The sequence below is a fragment of the Chelonoidis abingdonii genome, chromosome 6 (genome assembly GCF_003597395.2).
Source record: "Chelonoidis abingdonii isolate Lonesome George chromosome 6, CheloAbing_2.0, whole genome shotgun sequence".
NCBI lineage: Eukaryota > Metazoa > Chordata > Testudines > Testudinidae > Chelonoidis > Chelonoidis abingdonii.
Window position 1 is genome coordinate 92,165,436 of NC_133774.1, and position 18,310 is coordinate 92,183,745.

The 18,310-nt window shown below is 43.8% G+C and overlaps 1 protein-coding gene across 1 annotated transcript in view; it reads left to right on the top strand.

Annotated features, from left to right (window-relative positions):
- GOLM1 (golgi membrane protein 1) overlaps positions 1-18,310 on the top strand; it is a 54,483-nt gene that overhangs the window by 12,946 nt on the left and 23,227 nt on the right. Inside the window, exons 4-5 of the mRNA XM_032771142.2 lie at positions 15,827-15,881; positions 18,041-18,143. Coding sequence (XP_032627033.1) covers positions 15,827-15,881; positions 18,041-18,143 — 158 coding nt within the window. The remainder of the gene's footprint in view (positions 1-15,826; positions 15,882-18,040; positions 18,144-18,310) is intronic.

Here is an 18,310-nt window from a genome sequence, read left to right on the forward strand (position 1 = left end):
AGTGTGGTTTTCTGCAGCTTCTTGGCAAGCTTGATGTCATGATATCCCGACAGAGGCCACTGCAGGGATGGAAACATGGTAGCATCTGCTGTTATAGGAGTGTTGACAACTTCCAAAGTTGTCTTTGACTCTGCCCAAATATTTGACAGTTGTCACATGCTCGATATCTCATCCGGGTTGTAATCTCGAGCTGACGGCTGCTTGATGGTAATGTCCAGGGATTTTGTTTTAACTGAATAAAAAATCAGACTGATGTGTGCTGCTCTTGCCTGACCAGACTGGCCTTCAGCTGCAGCCATATGTCAGATTGAGCCAACCAGATGATGTCGTCAGCATATTCAGGATCTCAAAATAGAATGGCACTCAGCTACCCTCCACTGACAACTGCCTCCTGAAGCTTATCCACCAATCAGTCAATGCCGATATTGAACAATGATGGTGACAGGATGCAGCCTTGCTGAACAAACTCCCATTGAAATAGGAAACCATTCTCTGTGTCTACTATTAATTTGAACAATGCTTTGCATTCCATTATAGAGCTCTTCTGTCAATGATGCTGTCTTCCCAGGGATGCAGAGTTGCCTATTAGATTCCACAAACTTGTAGATGCACTGAATTAAAGACCTGATAGAAGTCTCTAAAAATCGCTGTGCATGCTTATTAAATTAAGCCATCTTCTCTACAGCTGCCTCAAGATAAAAATCTGGTTGACAGTGGAATGACCAGGTCTAGCTACACTGAATCCCAGCCTTTATCACAATGTGCATTACTGATTCAAGACATTAACATAGGAGTGATGATTTCCTCTGGAACTGACAATAGCTTAGTACCATTATAGTTGCTATATTTGGCCTTTTGGCCTTTACATTAACTTCTAAAATAAAAATAGCAGCAAGAATTCCAAGAATGTTTGTATTCCCTTGTGCTTACATAGGGGTAATGATGGTTGTATGTATGTGAAGGTCTTGCACATTGTGCACCCCTCCCCAAACCCAATATGATTAGCAAACAAGCTCAGAAGTATTCAGATACTTTTGCAGAAGAACTAGAATCTGTGAATTCTGAATGCTTGGGGCTGGCAGTTCTGCTTTAACAGATGAAGAATTCTTTATATGAAAAATGACACACACATCTACTTTAAAATAATATTGTGACATGATTTAAATATAGCTTTTCTGAGCCTTTTGTTACTAAAGTTCACTAGGGACATGTTCGTTCCTCAAAGATTTTTTTCCTTTGGGAACCATCCCTGATCCAGTAGTAACTTCCCCACTTTGCTGCTGAATGGTTTCTGCTGGTGGGAATCCTTTTTGGTTTATTGTTCCTGTTATGAAGTGCCTTCTGATCTACACTCTGAGTTGTGGCCTTCAGGGACCAGCGGATCTCAGCAGACTGGATGTAGCTGACTAAACAGGAAAGTATAAGAGCTGTGTTAAGATAGACTTGTGCTCCGCTTGAAATTGTATGGCACCTTATTCTGGACCATAGTTTGCTATTCAAACCTTTGGATGGAAAAATACATTGTAAGTTATGAGCTGCAACACTTACAAACAAAAATCAGCAGTGGGCATTGAGACACTATGGTGAGGGAGGCGATTTAAGAATCTAAATAGTGTTGGCTTCCTGTTACACCCCAATGTTCTTTTTAAAAACCTTGTTAAGTTTTGTTTTCCTTGAAAAGGCTTGACAGACCAGGTTTATTATGTACTTTTATATATTTTATTTAAGAAATTTGCTCCAGTTTGAAATTAATCCTTGGATGTTTTAAACACAATGCTCCAGAAAGGTGTTAACACTATTTCAGATGTTAATGTAGACAGAATCCCAGTGAGCACTTTATTGTGGTTGGATTGTTGCCAGATTTCCTGTCTAGTAGTGATGGCTGCGGCTACTTCTGGGTCCTGTGGGACCCATTTGCCCTTACTTTCCTCAGTGAAGATACCTCTGTTTGCATCTCTGAATATACAGCGCTGTAATGCTAGGTACCCTCCCTCTCTATTTTTGGCATCTATCCATGTTCCATTTGTGCTCCTCAAGAAGCACAGTCAAATAGTGTCACCAGAAAAATGACATTACACTCTGCCTAACGCATAGACATCAGCACTTATGATATTTTGAAGTAATGTGAACTCTTGCATTTTACAGTTCCTTCACTTTAGTAGATTCCCTCTGAACTGTGGGAAGATTGTTAGACCTCTGTTTCCAAAATACTTTCCTTTAAATGGTCTCTTCTAAAATGCAGGCCTTTTAACATTCAGTAATGGGATACTCCCTAGGGTCTGCTGTTAAAACTACAAGGCCAGCATTGTAGCCCAAGCTATGTGAACATTAACACGCCAGGCTGTCTGCTATCCTCTGCTTTTGTGAACAGAGAGTAGCATATTCCTGCATAGTAGCACTGGAAAGTGTGTGCACGCTAGCCTCTTACACCTTCCAACTCTCCCATGGAAACCATCTGTGATGTGACACATATTCAGTCTCTGCCTCTTCAGATGAGGGGGAGGCCTGATTTCCATGGCTCCATGTTCCCAACGTCTCCCAATCCCCCTGCCACCATGTTGGTGATCTTGGCACAAGATCACACTGACTAAGCTTACACTGCAAACTGGAAACCCTCCTGGAGAGGAAAAGCTAATGGAAAGATGGTTGCTACAGGAGTGTGCTGCTCTGCAATATTGACCTTGGCCTCCAGTGGAACCCAAGTGTGCAATGGTTCTGTGGACTAAACTCCCTGCCATTGTGGGGATGGAGGCCAACCCTGCCTTCTATGGTGAAGGAGGAAGAGACAGAGTCCAGTTCAGTTTCCTTGTTCCTAGGAGGGAATAACATGCATAAAAGAACACTTAGTCCTTTATGGGAGAGCTTATAAATTAGTACATTACTCCCTTTCTTCTCTCATACCCGTGCATTTTGAAGTGTTTTGACTGAGAAAAGAGTAAGGGCTTTACAAATGTGGAAAGCTCTCAGAAGAAATGCTCTCTTGCACAGAAATTCCAAGCCCTGAATTTTGGCAGTTATGTGCAATATGGTTAGCTAACTCATATTTCAGGCCATTCCATGAATGATCAGCATTTCAGCAAAAACCTGATTGAAAACCAAAAGTATCTGACGTGAGAGAGGGGGATTTTTATTTATGTTTGTTTTTGCAGGGCACATGATGTGTGGGGGAAATGGGCAGTTCCATGGGCCTGGGAGGGAACTGGTATCTACAGCCTAAAGATTTGAACAGACTCTCAGAACAGTCTCTCAGGTAACATGCAAGGCCAATCTATTGCTGCAGTTCTTCACTAGACATATTGCCTTTCATTTCATTGTCCTACTGTCTATGTGACAATGGATGAATAACTTTCAGGAGTTAATTATTCACTGGATTAGTTGCATATCAGATATGTATTGCCATGATGGCAGATAGTATAACACACAAGATTTTTGGAAAAGAATTGTGAGATCAAGCCCAATAGAGCCCATCTGCAACTGAGATCCTTCTCCCTCCACTTCCCCAAGGACCTGCAGGATGGCAGCTTGCAGAGTGACTTGCTGAGCAGGCTAACAACATTGGGGCTACCCCTAGCTCTTGAGCAGGGTCAGCTGGGATGAAATCTACTTAAAATGGGTCAGATGCTGTCAACATCCATGCCTTGTTGTGGCTTAGGGGTGTTAGGAGCTTTGCCCTACCCCAGTGTCTGGCAGAGAAAAAGCACCATGCCTTCTCTGAGGAGAGGCAGACTTTCTACAGGGACCCCTTTGAGGTCAGCACAAAAGACTTCTCCATCTTCTTGCTGCATACAAATGGATCCCCCAGGGTGGCTGGAGCTAGGAGAGGGGGTTGAGGTTGTCCACTGGGTATTAACAGGAGAGTCACTGGTTGCTAGGGATAGATGGCTGCTCAGGCAGCTGACTGAATGAGGATCCACCTGAGATGAAGGCAATAGAGCTGATTGGGAATTTTTCAACAATTTTTTTGTTGGAAAGTGCTCCATAGTCAAACTGGAAATGTTGCCCCTTTTGTGGGAAGTATCATCTAAACTTTTTTGGGTTTCACAGTGGAATTTTGGGGGTGGGGACAAGAGACCATTATAACCAGTAGCCCAGTGGCTATGGCACTCAGCTGGGATACAGGAAATATGAGTCTCTGCTGTGCCTGAATCAGAGCAGGAACTTGAACCCAGATCTCCTACATCCACTGTGAGTGCCCTATCCATCAGGCTGTACATCCCGTGTCTCTTCCATTCTCAGTCTTTCCTGTTAGAACTGTTCAAATTTTCAAGGATTAGTCTAGGTTTGACAAATCACTTACAGCAATTCATACAGAAATAGACTGAAGAGAAGAGGTCTTATGCTATAAAAGATCCTGTGTGCTTGTATAGGAGAAGGCAAATATGCAGCATTTATTGAAAATACAACAGTTAGCATATGCTTTTTAGTCATGCGCACATGCACCCACACTCCTGCCAGTTGATATTTATAGTTACCAGTCTGTTGTAGCTCAAGTCAATCTGATGGAAGTACAAACACATCCTTAGTTTGGGGATGTGAAAGAAAGTACTACCCCTTTAAGGAACAGGCTGAAGCCTACAGACTGGGGATAATCCAGCAGGCCGTGCCCCACCCTGGGATTGAGCTATTTAAACACAAGAATGGGAAACTGAGGGGAGTAGAAGCCAGGCAGGCTACAGAGAGTGTTGGTTTCTCTTTCTGGCATCAGGAGACCAGCCTAACCTGATTCAGAGACTTGAGTATGGATGTTAAATTTGGGAGCACTGAACCGAGATCCTGATGAACTGTTTATGGTAATAATTCCTATCCTGAAGCCTTATTAAAAAGGGAACATGATATATTAATGTGTGTTGGCTTCTCTTTGTCCCATCTGTTAAAGCAATTCTGTTGCTGCCCCAATCAGGGGAAGTTGCAGGGGGCATACCTATGTACCCTTGTGGCTCGCTGTGGTGTACCCCACACAGCACACCTAAACACTTTCACAGATTTATGCTGAAAATCTTTCTGTTATGCCTTCTACAAAATCAAATAGCAGTAACTTCATGTGGGATTGTGCATTGCAATAGTCCTGGTTAATTTTACTGTTACCCTTATCATGGTATAATTCCCCAGTCTGAACCTTAGCATCTAAAAGATGGGGTACCAGCATGAATTCCTCTAAGCTCAATTACCAGCTTAGTACTTGTAGCGTTGCCACCAACCAGGAATTCCAGTGCCTGGTGCACTCTGGTCCCCCCAGAACCTTGCCCGGGGAACCCCAAGACCCAGATCCTCTGGATCTTAACACAAGGAAAGTAAACCCTTTCCCCCCACTGTTGCCTCTCCCAGGCTTCCCCTCCCTGGGTTTCCCTGGAAGATTACTGTGATTCAAACTCACTGAATCACAAAACAGAGAGGAAAATTCACCTTCCCCCACCCCTTCTCTTTGCCTCTCCCAGACTCTCCCTGAGAGAGAAAGTAATCCTGACACACACAGAAAATTAACCTTTCTCTCAGAGATGTCGTTAAGGTAACCCCTGTTTTATTTGGCCACTCAACAAATACGTTCTTTAATATTGGTTTTCTGATTTGCCATGAAATAGCAAACGCTGTGGGCGAAATTCACCCATGAATCTTTTTATGTCAATAGCGTTGCACCTGCTTACAACAGTGGTGAACTTTGTTAACATTAAAGATTGTATTGAGCAATCATACTCCTGTGCAAACTTCGAAGGCCATGTGCTCCCGGAACTTCTTTGCCTTTCTGTATCCAGTGTCCTACTGCATGCTGTTTTTCCTCTTTCTTCCTCTACTAATAATGTGGGCGGAGGCGGGGTGGGAGGAGGAATAAGAAAAAAGGTAACTTAAAATAAGTACCTTCCTTTTTAAGCTATGCAGTGCCACCATTTTTGTGACGGGTGCAGGAGTTGACCAGGTGGAGGGAGAAAGATGAATAAGCACTACAGTATGAGAGGTGTAGGCTGGAACATATCAAGTTTGTGGTGTTTTGTGTTTTCATAATAGTGTCAAAAGGAATGGAGAGTTTGTACAGTACTGAGTATGGGGAGGAGTGGCAGGAAGTAAGAGCCATGAGCCAGAGGAAAGTTATACAAACACCTCAGTGTCCCCCTCTGGTTCGGTTTCATCCTCCAGCTCCACACAGAGGTGGTTTGGAGCTTTACCACTCTGGTTCTCTGGGCTCACTGCGTCACCCCACATCCAGGGTTTGTGGTTCAGTCAGAGAATCCACATCAAACTCTGGTGTCATGTCTAGCAAACATATGGTCAAGCTCTTCATAGCAAGAGTAGGCTGTAGTACCTCTCTGTACAGTTAAATTGTGTTTCACATATCTGTGGCCACTCAGAGCTCCTTTTCCTTACTGCAGCACTGCAGAGTGTCTTGATAGTATCTGCTTGTATACCTGTGCCAAGATACAGATGGGCAAAATAAAGCTTCTCTACCAGAGCTCAGTAAAGTCCAGAATCTCAGTCTGGGACCATGGTGCAGCAGCAGGAGGCAATGTATGGTGTGGTCGGAGGAGTAATCAGGAGTATAACACAAAAGTATGTGTGAACTCACCACAAATTGGAATTACAAAGAACTGCACCTGGCTGTATGCAACTATTGAAATGGTGATGTAACAGGATGACCCTGGAGCTATAGAGAGGACACAGCTGACCCAGGGAGCCAGAAAGCAACCTGGGATACCGGGAGGAAGATCTGACAGATGCACAACACTTGTTACAAGATGTGGTTATAACCACACCTGCTTTGCCATGGGTAAACTCAGTCTACATCCAAGAAATCCTGCTTCCAAAGCAGGGTTTGATAACACTAGATAATATACAACAAAAAATTTTGTTTGTGGACGAAGACATTTTAACAGGAAACATCTCAAGTTGACCTGCAACAAATTTGAAGTGTAGACAAGTCCTTATACATGGCTGATTGGAACATAAACCTCTGAGCCACTACACCTGCAGGCAGAGCTTTAATTGATTATGGTCTTTCTAGTTTAACTACAGTTCAAAATGACTTTGAATGTATTGTGACTTTTTCCAGCAGAGCCAGAAGTTAGCCTTGTATTTACAATAGATTTAGCAGTAAAGTAATGGACTTGTCAGTGTTCCTCCTACAGTCTTTTTTTTTTATGTTGTGTTAAAAGAGGCTTTTATTTCTTTCATAGAGAAATGGGCGTCAAACACAGCATTCATTAACCAGAAGTTCTCAGGTGGTCTGTGGATCCCATGCTGGTGGTCTGTGTAAAGCTGGCTGATCATGTGTTACAGGGTCTCTCATGTTCCAGTATCTAAACTGTATTAAAAGAAGCTTAAGGGAAAGTATTTAGTTTATTTTAGCAACTGCTGTTGAAATCTCATCCTTGGGGAAAGTCCATCATCAACAGAGATGGTCCACATACTCATAAATGAGAGCGGAGATTATCTCTTTTAAAACGTATTTGCATTATGAACAAGTTTGAGAATCCCTGCATTAGGCCAATACATAGATTTCCAAGGCAAGGAAATTCAGATCACATGTGAAAATTTCTGCCTTTTCACATGTATAGTAAAATGGCTGACAAGAGAAAAGGGGTTAATATACACCGATTGCTATAGCAAGTTATAGCAACCCCTGCCCGAGTGCATTTTATTCCATTCATACTGCAAAATGTTTCTTTACTTGTAATTGACTGTAGTGAAAATACATATGCTAGATTGATGACAATGATGATAAAAATCCTGTGTCCACAGAACACACACAGCGCAAGCGCGCGCACACTGCTTGGCAGGTTTGGAAGGATAGTTCACTTTTTATGTCCACTGTCTCGTTGGTGCCTTTTTTGAGACTGTTGACAAATGAGCCAAATTGTGGTGATGGTTTTTGTGATGTGTTCTGTGGGTCACTTGTGGAATAAGAGATGAACTGAAACCACTGACTGCTGTCATGCAGAATAGGTGCCAGAAGCTGTAAACTGAAGACTTTTAATGTCCAACAGCCTTGACCACAATGCAAACACTGAGCTAGAGGTAAAGGGCTTGGTCTCCCATTATCAATTGTCTGAATCATTCAGTCAGTTCCAAAGAGTTGTTTCATTCAGCATTTAATTTTATTGAGAACAGGCTGTAACTTCTAGAGAGAATGAATGCTAACGTTCAGTGAAAAACTGTGTGGCTTAAATGCTCCATTATTGGCTTGAAAATTGCTTTAGACTTTTTTCACACAGCACTCTTGTTCAAAAGTGTAAAATGAGTCTGCAGCATACCGACAAGCCTAAAAGAAATACAATAGAGAAAATATGTTCAATGACCTTGAAAGCATTGGGCAGGGTGGGGAGAGGGAATGATTGCACCTGTTGATATTTTAATCTCATGACCTAGGATTGAAAGGCTATGTGGCTAGCGTGCCTCTTCAAACCATTTTCAAAATGCTGAGAGAGAAGTGCATAAAGACACTAGAACTGAAGAATGTTGCCAGACAAATGGTGGATAGACCTGTGTGGTGAATGATGAAGGAAGGGAATTTTAGGATTTAACTTAAATAAATAAAATTCAGTAGCCACCAAATATGTAAACATAAGGTACTTGGTTATCTTCTCACTGATCTCTCCTGGCTTGTGTGTTGTAAATCTATCCCACACACTCTTTCTTGTCTTTTTGTCTCCTTACTGTACACTCTTTCGGTACGTCTACACTACGGGATTATTCCGATTTTACATAAACAAGTTTTGTAAAACAGATTGTATAAAGTCGAGTGCACGTGGCCACACTAAGCACATTAATTCGGTGGTGTGCGTCCATGGTCCAAGGCTAGCGTTGATTTCTGTGAGCATTGCACTGTGGGTAGCTATTCCGTAGCTATCCCGTAGCTATCCCATAGTTCCCGCAGTCTCCCCCGCCCCTTGGAATTCTGAGTTGAGATCCCAGTGCCTGATGGGGCAAAAATCATTGTCGTGGGTGGTTCTGGGTAAATGTCGTCACTCATTCCTTCCTCCGGGAAAACAACGGCAGACAATCATTTCGCTCCCATTTATTCCCTGAGCTTGCCCCGGCAGACGCCATACAACAAAACGGCAACCAATGGAAGCACCGTTCAGCTTTTTTTTTTTTTTTACTGTCACCAGTATGTCTACCTGATACTGCTGACAGAGAGCACTACGCTGGCTAACCAGCAGCATTCCACTTGCTTCTGCATGATACGCAGCAGACGGCTCAAGTTGGTTCCCTGTAACCGTCTGCTGCTATCAATGGTGCTCCTGGCCGAGGTTGGAGAGCGCAAGGCAAACCTGGGATAACTCCCCGAGTCCATCCCTCCTTTAGGGTATCTAATAGAGTCAGTCCTGCCTAAATAAATTAAGAAGAGTAACGTACTAGGAAACGGCAGTGTATTCAGAAAGAGCACAGCTAAGGCTCCATGTCAGATCCCACAGAAAATAATAGGCTGCATCTGTCTTCATCGGGGGTTTGCCCGTCAACAACCACCACATGCGTTGCTTCCGCTCTCCCACACCTTCCTGGGCTACTGTGGCATGTCCCCCCTATTTGTGTCATGAAGTTATAAAGAATGCAGGAATAAGAAACAGTGACTTGTTAGTGAGATAAAATGAGGGGGAGGCAGCATCCTGCTGCTATGATAGTCCAGGCAGGACATTAAGAGTGCGAGGGAGAGGAGCCCAGCATCCCGCTGCTATGATAGTCCAGGCAGTACAGAATCTTTTCTTTACACAGGAAAGGGAGGGGGCTGATGGAGCTCAGCCCCCAGTTGCTATGATGAGGATGGTTACCAGCCGTTCTGTACCATCTACTGGGAATGACTGGGAATCATTCTTATTTTTGTCCAGGCGCCCCCGGCCAGCCTCACCTGAGGCCAGCCAGGAGCACTCACGGGCTGATGACAAGGACGGCTAGCAGTCCTATTGCACCCTCTGCCACCGGGGAGGGAAGAGGAGCGGATGCTGCTCTTCTCTGCCGCAGCATCGCGTCTACCACCAGCATTCTGTAGACATAGGGTGACATTGAAAGGAGTCAAGAAACGATTTCTTTCCCTTTTCTTTCACGTGGTGGGAGGAGGGAGTAAATTGTTGAGATATACCCTGAACCACGCCGGACAATGTGTTTGAACCTACAGGCACTGGGAGCTCAGCCAAGAATGTAAATATTTTTCGGAGACTGCTGTGGACTGTGGGATAGCTGGAGTCCTCAGTACCCCTTCCCTCCCTCCATGAGCGTCCATTTCAGGGGTCGGCAACCTTTCAGAAGTGCTGTGCCGAGTCTTCATTTATTCACTCTAATTTAAGGTTTTGCGTGCCAGTAATACATTTTAACTTTTTTAGAAGGTCTCTTTCTATAAGTCTATATTATATAACTAAACTATTGTATGTGAAGTAAACAAGGTTTTCAAAATTTTTAAGAAGCATCATTTAAAATTAAATTAAAGTGCTGATCTTACACCGCCAGCCTGCTCAGCTCGCTGCCAGTCTGGGGTTCTGTTCACCTAGGCCGGCAGCGGGCTGAGTAGGGCCTGTGGCCGGGACCCCAGACCTGGGTGGGGGAGGTTCAGGGGTCAGGGCAGAGGGCTGGGGTGTGTGGGGGGTGTAGGGCAGAAGGCTGGGTGTGTGTGGGGGGTCAAGGGTCAGGGCAGAGGACTGGGTGAGTGTGGGGGTGTAGGGCAGAAGGCTGGGTGTGTGGGGGTGGTTCAAGGGTCAGGGCAAAAGGCTGGGTGTGTGTGGGGGTGCAGGGCAGAAGGCTGAATGTGTGTGGGGGGGTGAAAGGCAGAGGGATGGGGCTGTGGAGGTGCTGGGCAGAGGACTGGGTGTAGGGGGGTTCAGAGCAGAGGGATGGGGCTGTGGGGATGCAGGGCAGAAGGCTGGGTGTGTGTTGGGGTTGTGGGGGAGTTCAGGGCAGAGGGCTGGGGGGTGCAGGGTAGAAGACTGGGTGTGTGAGGGGGTTCAAGGGTCAGGGCAGAGGACTGGGGGTCATGGGGGCTGCAGGGCATAAAGCTGAGTGTGTCGGGGGGTCAGGGCTGGGAGCCATGGGGGTTGCAGGGCAAAAGGCTGCGGGGTGCAGGGCAGAAGGCTGGGTGTGGGGGGGTTCAAAGGTCAGGGCAGAGGGCTGGGGGGTATGGGAACTGGAGGGCAGAATGCTGAGTGTGGAGGGGGTCAGGGCAGAGGACTGGGGACATGGGGGGTGTAGGACAGAAGGCTGAGTGTGTGGGGGGGTTAGGGCAGAAGGCTGAGTGTGGGGGGGTCAGGGCAGAGAGCTGGAGGGTGTGGGGGGTGTAGGACAGAGGGCTGAGTGTGGGGGGGGTCAGGGCAGAGGGCTGGAGGGTGTAGGGCAGAGGGCTGAGTGTGGGGGCAGGGTCAGGGCAGAGGGCTGGAGGGTGTAGGACAGAGGGCTGAGTGTGGGGGGGTCAGGGCAGAGAGCTGGGGGGTGTAGGACAGAGGGTTGGAGGTATGCGGGGATGCAGGGCAGAAGGCTGTGTGTGTTGGGGGTCAGGGCAAAGGGCTGCGTCGTGTGGGTGCTCCCAGCCCCCTGCCCTGAGCGGCTTATGGCAGGGGGCTGGAAGGGATGTGCCTGTTCCACCCCCTTCCCGAAGGCTCCCTCCCTACCTCTCTCTGCCTTCTCTATGGAGCTGCCTGCACGCTGCTGCTCTTCCCGCTCCCCCTTGCTAGGGCCATCAACTGATTGATGCAGGAGAGGGGGCGGGGGAGGAAAGCACCGTGATGGAGGAAGAAGCAGGCGAGGGGGAAGCTTGGCTGCCGCAGAACCAAGCTTCTGCCTCCTGCCCCTGCAGGGGAGATGGGTGAGCGGGGGAGAGAGGGGCAAGGGCGGGGGCAGTCTAACACATCTCCTGTCAGTAGGTTGATTACCAGGAAATCAAACTGGGGGAGCAGGATGGATCCCAGTGTTTGGACAGTTTCCTGTTCCTGGTTGGCTTAAGTAGGGCCAGTGGGCCAGTCAGCTGCTCTGGGACTCTGCCAATAGGACATTGGGGTGGAGCTTCAAACTGGGCCTGGGCTTCACGGGTCCTGGGTAAGGAGCTGTCGGCAGGTTGCCAAGTGGAGGGTTGGAACATGGCTGCTCCTGCGGATCTGGGTTTGGAGGCCCACAGGTAATGACTCTCCAAACAATAAACAAACATAAGGTGTCTCTCTATTGTGACAGGGAGAGTCAAACCAGTGGATGGATGTAACCTTTAAGAAAAGTTGTTTCCTGATAGTGAAAAGATGTGGAAGGTTGTTAAGCTCATTCCAGACTCACCAACTAAATTCGAAGCCTCGTGTTGAAACTAAGATTAAGTTCCAAACTCTGACTATGTAAATAGACTATGGTTCTGGGGCAGTAAAGAGCCTTCAGAAATGTCAAGCTAAAATACTGACGACGCTGATATCAACAGGATACTCACAGCCTGAGAAATCTGAGCAGCTCNACAGCGTTAAATCAGTTTAACGCTGCTAAAATCGGTTTAAACGCATAGTGTAGACCAGGCCTGTGAGACCAGAGCTTGTGGTATTTTGGGAACTACTGCAGTCTTAACCAATAAACTATAATAGTAAAAAGTCTAGTTAATGTCTGATCAGTTTAATTGCTTATACAGCAATTTTTCCGCTAATGTGAAAACTATTCTGAAAATATAGATACATTACAAAATGCTACTTCAGCCAGTTGCTTTGGTATTTTTGTTTGTTTGTTACCATTTCTTGTAACAATGCTTCTTTATGTATTAGATACACTGTGTACAGTCAGTGTTGAAAGCAAGTAAACTAATTTTTTATTTTTCGAATCTGTGTTAGCCTGGTTTTAATACAGCATTGGCTGTTGTTATGGGAAATGCTGAAGGAATTGACAGATAACATGGAATGTTACAAGGGAATTCCTTTCTGGAGGATATGTTTTAGCCAAACAAGTTATTGGGCTCGATACAGGGGTAACTGGGTGAGATATAATGGCCTGTGATATACAGGACGTCAGAACTTATCTGATGGACCGTTCTGGCCTTTTCTGTGAATCTGTGAAACTAGAAAGCTCTCTAGCAGGAATTACTGTTCTCTTTAGGGTAAGTCATTCTCTGGCCACCGATTCAGTGATGTTGCTATGCATTCCATTGCTTTCTGTCTCCCCGATGTGGACAACAGTTCTTACACAGACATGCTTTCTCCCAGCAAATCTCTGTCAGTCGCTGTAGCAACTGTCATCCAGCTGGGAGACGCTTCCATCTTTGCTGATGATAGTGCTGCTTTTTGGTCATGCTTTACTTGCTTTCAACATCACTGATTGTAGTCAGGAAGTCTTTCTGTAGAGTGGCTTGAGGGCTGCTGTACTCGGGCATGGCTTGTGTACAGAGTTGCTAAGCTCTGAATTCTCCTCTTTTAGAGGTTGTATGCAATGCTTTATGTGCTGAATGAAATACCAAATCTAATCCTTCTCCTGGGTCTAAATTGACCTGGGCACAGGCCTGACAGCCAGGCGCACCTGAGCTTCTCATTGTGGCTATTGACACTAACTTGTTCTCTGGCCTTTGGCCAAGTTGTTTACCTTTTTGTGTGTCTAGTTCTCTACATGCAAAAAAATGGGGAGATTGCCTGCCTACAACAGAGCAATGTTGTGAGGATTAGTTAACGTTGGTACAACTCTTGAAAAATATAAAACTCTAAGTATTAATGCAGCAACATTAAGAAACAACCTTCTGGCTGTTGTAAACATTTTCTTGTAAATTATTAAACAGGATTTGCTGCAAACATTAAAGTGCTTTTACTAACCAGCGTTTCCTGATTTTTCTCTATGACCTTCCTTTCATCATCTTTTCACATTCAGGAGGTACTGCAGCTTCACTAATAGGGTCTTTTGTATGTGATGCATAAAGGATATGAAGTAATGCATTTTTTACCTATGACTTAGTAAGTGACCTTCCAATAACATATACCTGTGTTTTCCCCTTTGAGATGATTACTACTCACTTTTACTACCATTCTGAGTAATATGAAATTTAGCAGTCATTCTAGAATGCTTTCAGAATAAAGCATATTCTCATTTCCATGTTCAAAAATTAGGAAAATAACATGGGAGCATAGGGATTTCCATACTGAATTGGACTGCTGGACCATTTAATCCAGTAGCCTGTCTCCAACAATGGTCAGTACCAGGTGTTTCCAGTATAAGAAATCCTGCAGTTGGAAGTTATGGAATAACCTCACCATAGGCAAAGCACCATTCATTTAAAGGTTGGTTTATGTGGTGAAGCAATCGGGGTTTATAATCCTTCAAAAACTTTTGATTTTTTTTCTCTTTTTTAAAGTCCTGATGAGTATAAGTCTGGATAGTCTTGTCATCCATAGTAATGGTCTTTTTTTAATGAAACCTGTTAAGCTCTTAGCCTCAGTGATATTTTTGGCAGTGAGTTTCATGGGCTGTGTAATATTGTGTAGAAGAAAAATTTCCTTTCATCTGTTTGAAATTTGCTTCCTCTGCATGAAGATGTGAATATAACTTACTGGTTCATGTAAACAATAATCTCTCTGTCATTACATTAAAATAACAGTTTGGGGAACTAGATGGTAGGACACAATCTGGTTTAGGCTGCTAGTGAACAAAACTCATTACCATCTGCCAGGTGTTTGAGATGAACTGATCAACTCTTACTGTAGCTCCCAGGGAATGAATGATTACATTACAATAAGCATAATCAAAATTAGCACTATTTTGAATCATTATCAGTAGCCTGCACAGACTGAATGACCATCTTGATCATAGAAGTGATCCTTCCAGTTAAGGCAGCCCATATACTGTATGGCAGCAGTGCTACTTCTGTGAAAAAAAACTCTTTTGGGAACGGTTGTTTTCTGATCTCTGAAGTCTGTGAAATACTGAGTGCATCCTGGGATTAATAAATAGGAATCCTGATAAATTACACCTAAGCACAGTGACTAGATACTTCAGAAGATATATCGATTTATAAGTCTAAATAGGCATGATTGTCTGTCATCTTCAAAACTAAATTGATTTCCTACACAATTTCTAAATATTAGACATTGAAGCTGAGTTCTCTGTTGGCGTTTGTCTGTGACTATTTTCATGTAGTGTTATTTTTCCCCTACACGTCCAATCTCGCGCGTGCGTGTGTATTTCTGCCCTGCTCCTCCCTCCTGGGATTACTGCCTTTTTAGTATGTCTGGAGTTAAAGATGTGGGAATGAAAGGGCATTACACTTCTCACTTGTCCCAGGGAAGGAAAAGAGCATCTTATTCATCAGGGAAGTGGACTAACTATAATGGTGCGTAATATAAAACCGAATAATACACTAAAGTCATTTTTCCCTTGATTTACTGACTTTGGTAGAGTTTTTATTTGTGTTAGAATAATTGTTCTTCTGGCACTTTTTCCCTGCAATCCTGATAGTAGGCTTATTGATTCTATCTCAAAAGAATTATTGAAAGGATGCAATTTGGTGAATCTTTCTTTCTTAAAGTTCCACTTGATTAGTACACTCTAAATCTGATTGTCACTGTGATTGTAAGATTAACATGAAATGGAGACAATGGTAAACAAGTATTTAGCAGTCGACTCTTTTAAACTCATAATTCCAGTGAGTAACCTGATTACAATTTTGTGATCTTGCTTTATTTTTAATGACGATCTTTCATTGATTTGGGTAGTACAATTGTTTTTTCATAATCTTTGAATTGAAATAACATAACTGATCTCAACTACACCTAATACAGTGTGTGTTTTTTAATTGTATCATATTGCTTAGAAATACATTTTTGCTTTATTCTCAAGAATTACTTGATTATATTTTTATTAAATAAGTGGTTTGATCAGCATTGTTTTAATACAGTTTCACTTATTTCCGCAGGCAGTGTTAATGAATAACATCACAACAAATGAGCGATTTATCCAGAATCTAAAAGGTACCTTTTTATTGTAGTTCTGTTATTATCAGACTTAAAGCCAGTTCTCTCAAAGACTCAGTCTTACTTCTATGTCTTTTGGGTGTGTGAGCTCTCCATCTTAAAGCCATGGGAAAGTGTAGGAACTGCCATAAACTAGACCCTGCCCATGTACAGGTTCCTCATGGGTGCAGGGCTCATGCCATACTACCTTCAGTGTTGCTCTGTGTAGGCAAAAGGGTCCAACCACGTGGCCCTTAGTGCAGGGCTCCACGGCCTTAGATGTTAATGGCAGAAAATAACGAACATAAATAGAACAGACTCCCCCTATATTAATAATATATACTTGAATAACTTATCTGTTCCCACGCGCATAGTATAATCTTCTTTCAACTCTAAAATTCTATACTCCTATATATGGGTGGGAGTAATACACGCATATCTGAAAGGAAAATTTGGCCTTATTAATTATTATCCACTTTGATACATTCAGAATCATTGCTAGAGAGTTATGCCTTCTAGAGTTTGGGCCATTGGTAAATATAATTGTCAGCCTCTCTGACGTGCTCAGCTTTCTCACGCAAAACTTTTTGTCAGGAGCAAAGCATTCAGGGTGTCACAGCATGATGGAGGAGGTTCCACCACAGAAAACTACTGACTTACAAACAATCTTGCTTTGTGAACTGTAAACTACTATTACAGAGGGTGAATGTGATGGTCCCCTCCGGTGTTATCTGGACTGGTGATCTTCTAGGTCACTCCAATCCCTGACTCTGAGAGCCAGCCTTACCCTGCTCTTCTGTGAGAACCCCCACTCCTGGGCTGTTCAAGCACAGCCTCTGGCATGGAAGCTGCTCCTTGGATTGTGCAACTGAATGACACTAGCCAATATCTCTGGTCCCAGACACAACCCTAGGAACCTCCGTCTTGCAGTGTCCAGTTATGCCTGCTGGACACTGCAAGCTTATATGAGTTCATCAATTTAAGAAAGAAATTGATATGTACCAGGCTTGTTATCCCAAGGGGAGTCTCTGATATGCTTCAAACCAAATTCACTGCTTCAGGTAGAATAAACAAACAGATTTAATAATTATAAAGATAGATTTTAAGTGATTATAAGTCAGAGCATAACAAGCTGGATTTGGTCAAATGAAATAAAAGCAAAACACATTCTAAGCTGATCTTAACACTTTCAGTGCCCTTACAAACTTAGATGCTTCTCACCACAGGCCGGCTGGTTTCCCTTCAGCCAGGCTCTCCCCTTTGATCAGCGCTTCAGTCGTTTGATGGTGATGTCAGTAGATGGAGGTGGAAGAGAGGGGGAGTGAGCATGGCAAATGTCTCTCCCTTTTATCATGTTCTTTCTTCCCTCTTGGCTCTCCCCTCCGCTTCAGAGTCAGGTGAGCATTGCCTCATCGCAGTCCCAAACTGACCAAAGGAAAGGAGGTGACTCACTGAGAGTCCAGCAGATCCTTTGCTGCAGCCTAGGCCAGCATCCTTTGTTCCTGTGAGGCTGGGCTGGGTTTCTCCCATACATGCCTTGATGAGGTGTGAACTGCCCCTCTGCTCTTAGAGAGTATTTGCCTGGGCTTGCTTTAAGCCATGAGGATACATTTTCAGCCTGATAGCTGTATACATGAAATTATAACCAATAACATTACTGTAACAACAATTATTATAACATCAATGCTCAGTGTATCCGGAGCCTTCCGAAGACAAACTTAGCATTAGATACCACACAATCAAATTATAAGGATGAACATGGGGGTGTAAGGTGTTCCCACGAGTACAGAACATCATAATGAGTTGTAAACTTGAATGTAGATAAGTAGTAGGAAAATTACCATTGTAGCTTGCACTATAGTGACTAGTCCTTCAGTGACCTTTAGTCTGCTAGGTTGCAAGCCAAGAGCATCTAGAGAATATTGATGAGTTAGACCTCTCCCTTTGGAGGAGGAGAGGCAGAAAACCCTCCCCCATCCTCTGTGTTTTTGCTGCTGAGCAGGTGCCACAATGTGACTCTGTATTAGGTCTACCATAGTATCATGAATTTGGGAGACTGAGAAAAGTAGCCAGTAGAGCTTTCTCACTACCAAATTTGCATCTTTGATTTTGGAGGGAGGGATTTGTTGATCTTAATATAATATTCTATTAAAAATAATAATCCTCTTTTGGCCCAGAACACTTGATAAAGTTACAGAAGGAATACGGAAAGCTACAACTGGATGTGTACCAGTTTCAGAAAAACCAGACTAACCTTCAGAAGAAATTTTCCTATGATATGTAAGTTTGTTCTTTTAAATACATGACTTACAGAATGAAAGGTCGTAAGTCAAATTTATTCTTTTGAAACCTGTACTTGAATACTGCACTTTTCCCCATAGTTACAGTTTTAAAATACAAATGCTGCTAGTAGATGTTTTGAGACTAGATAGCATTTTCAGAAAAGG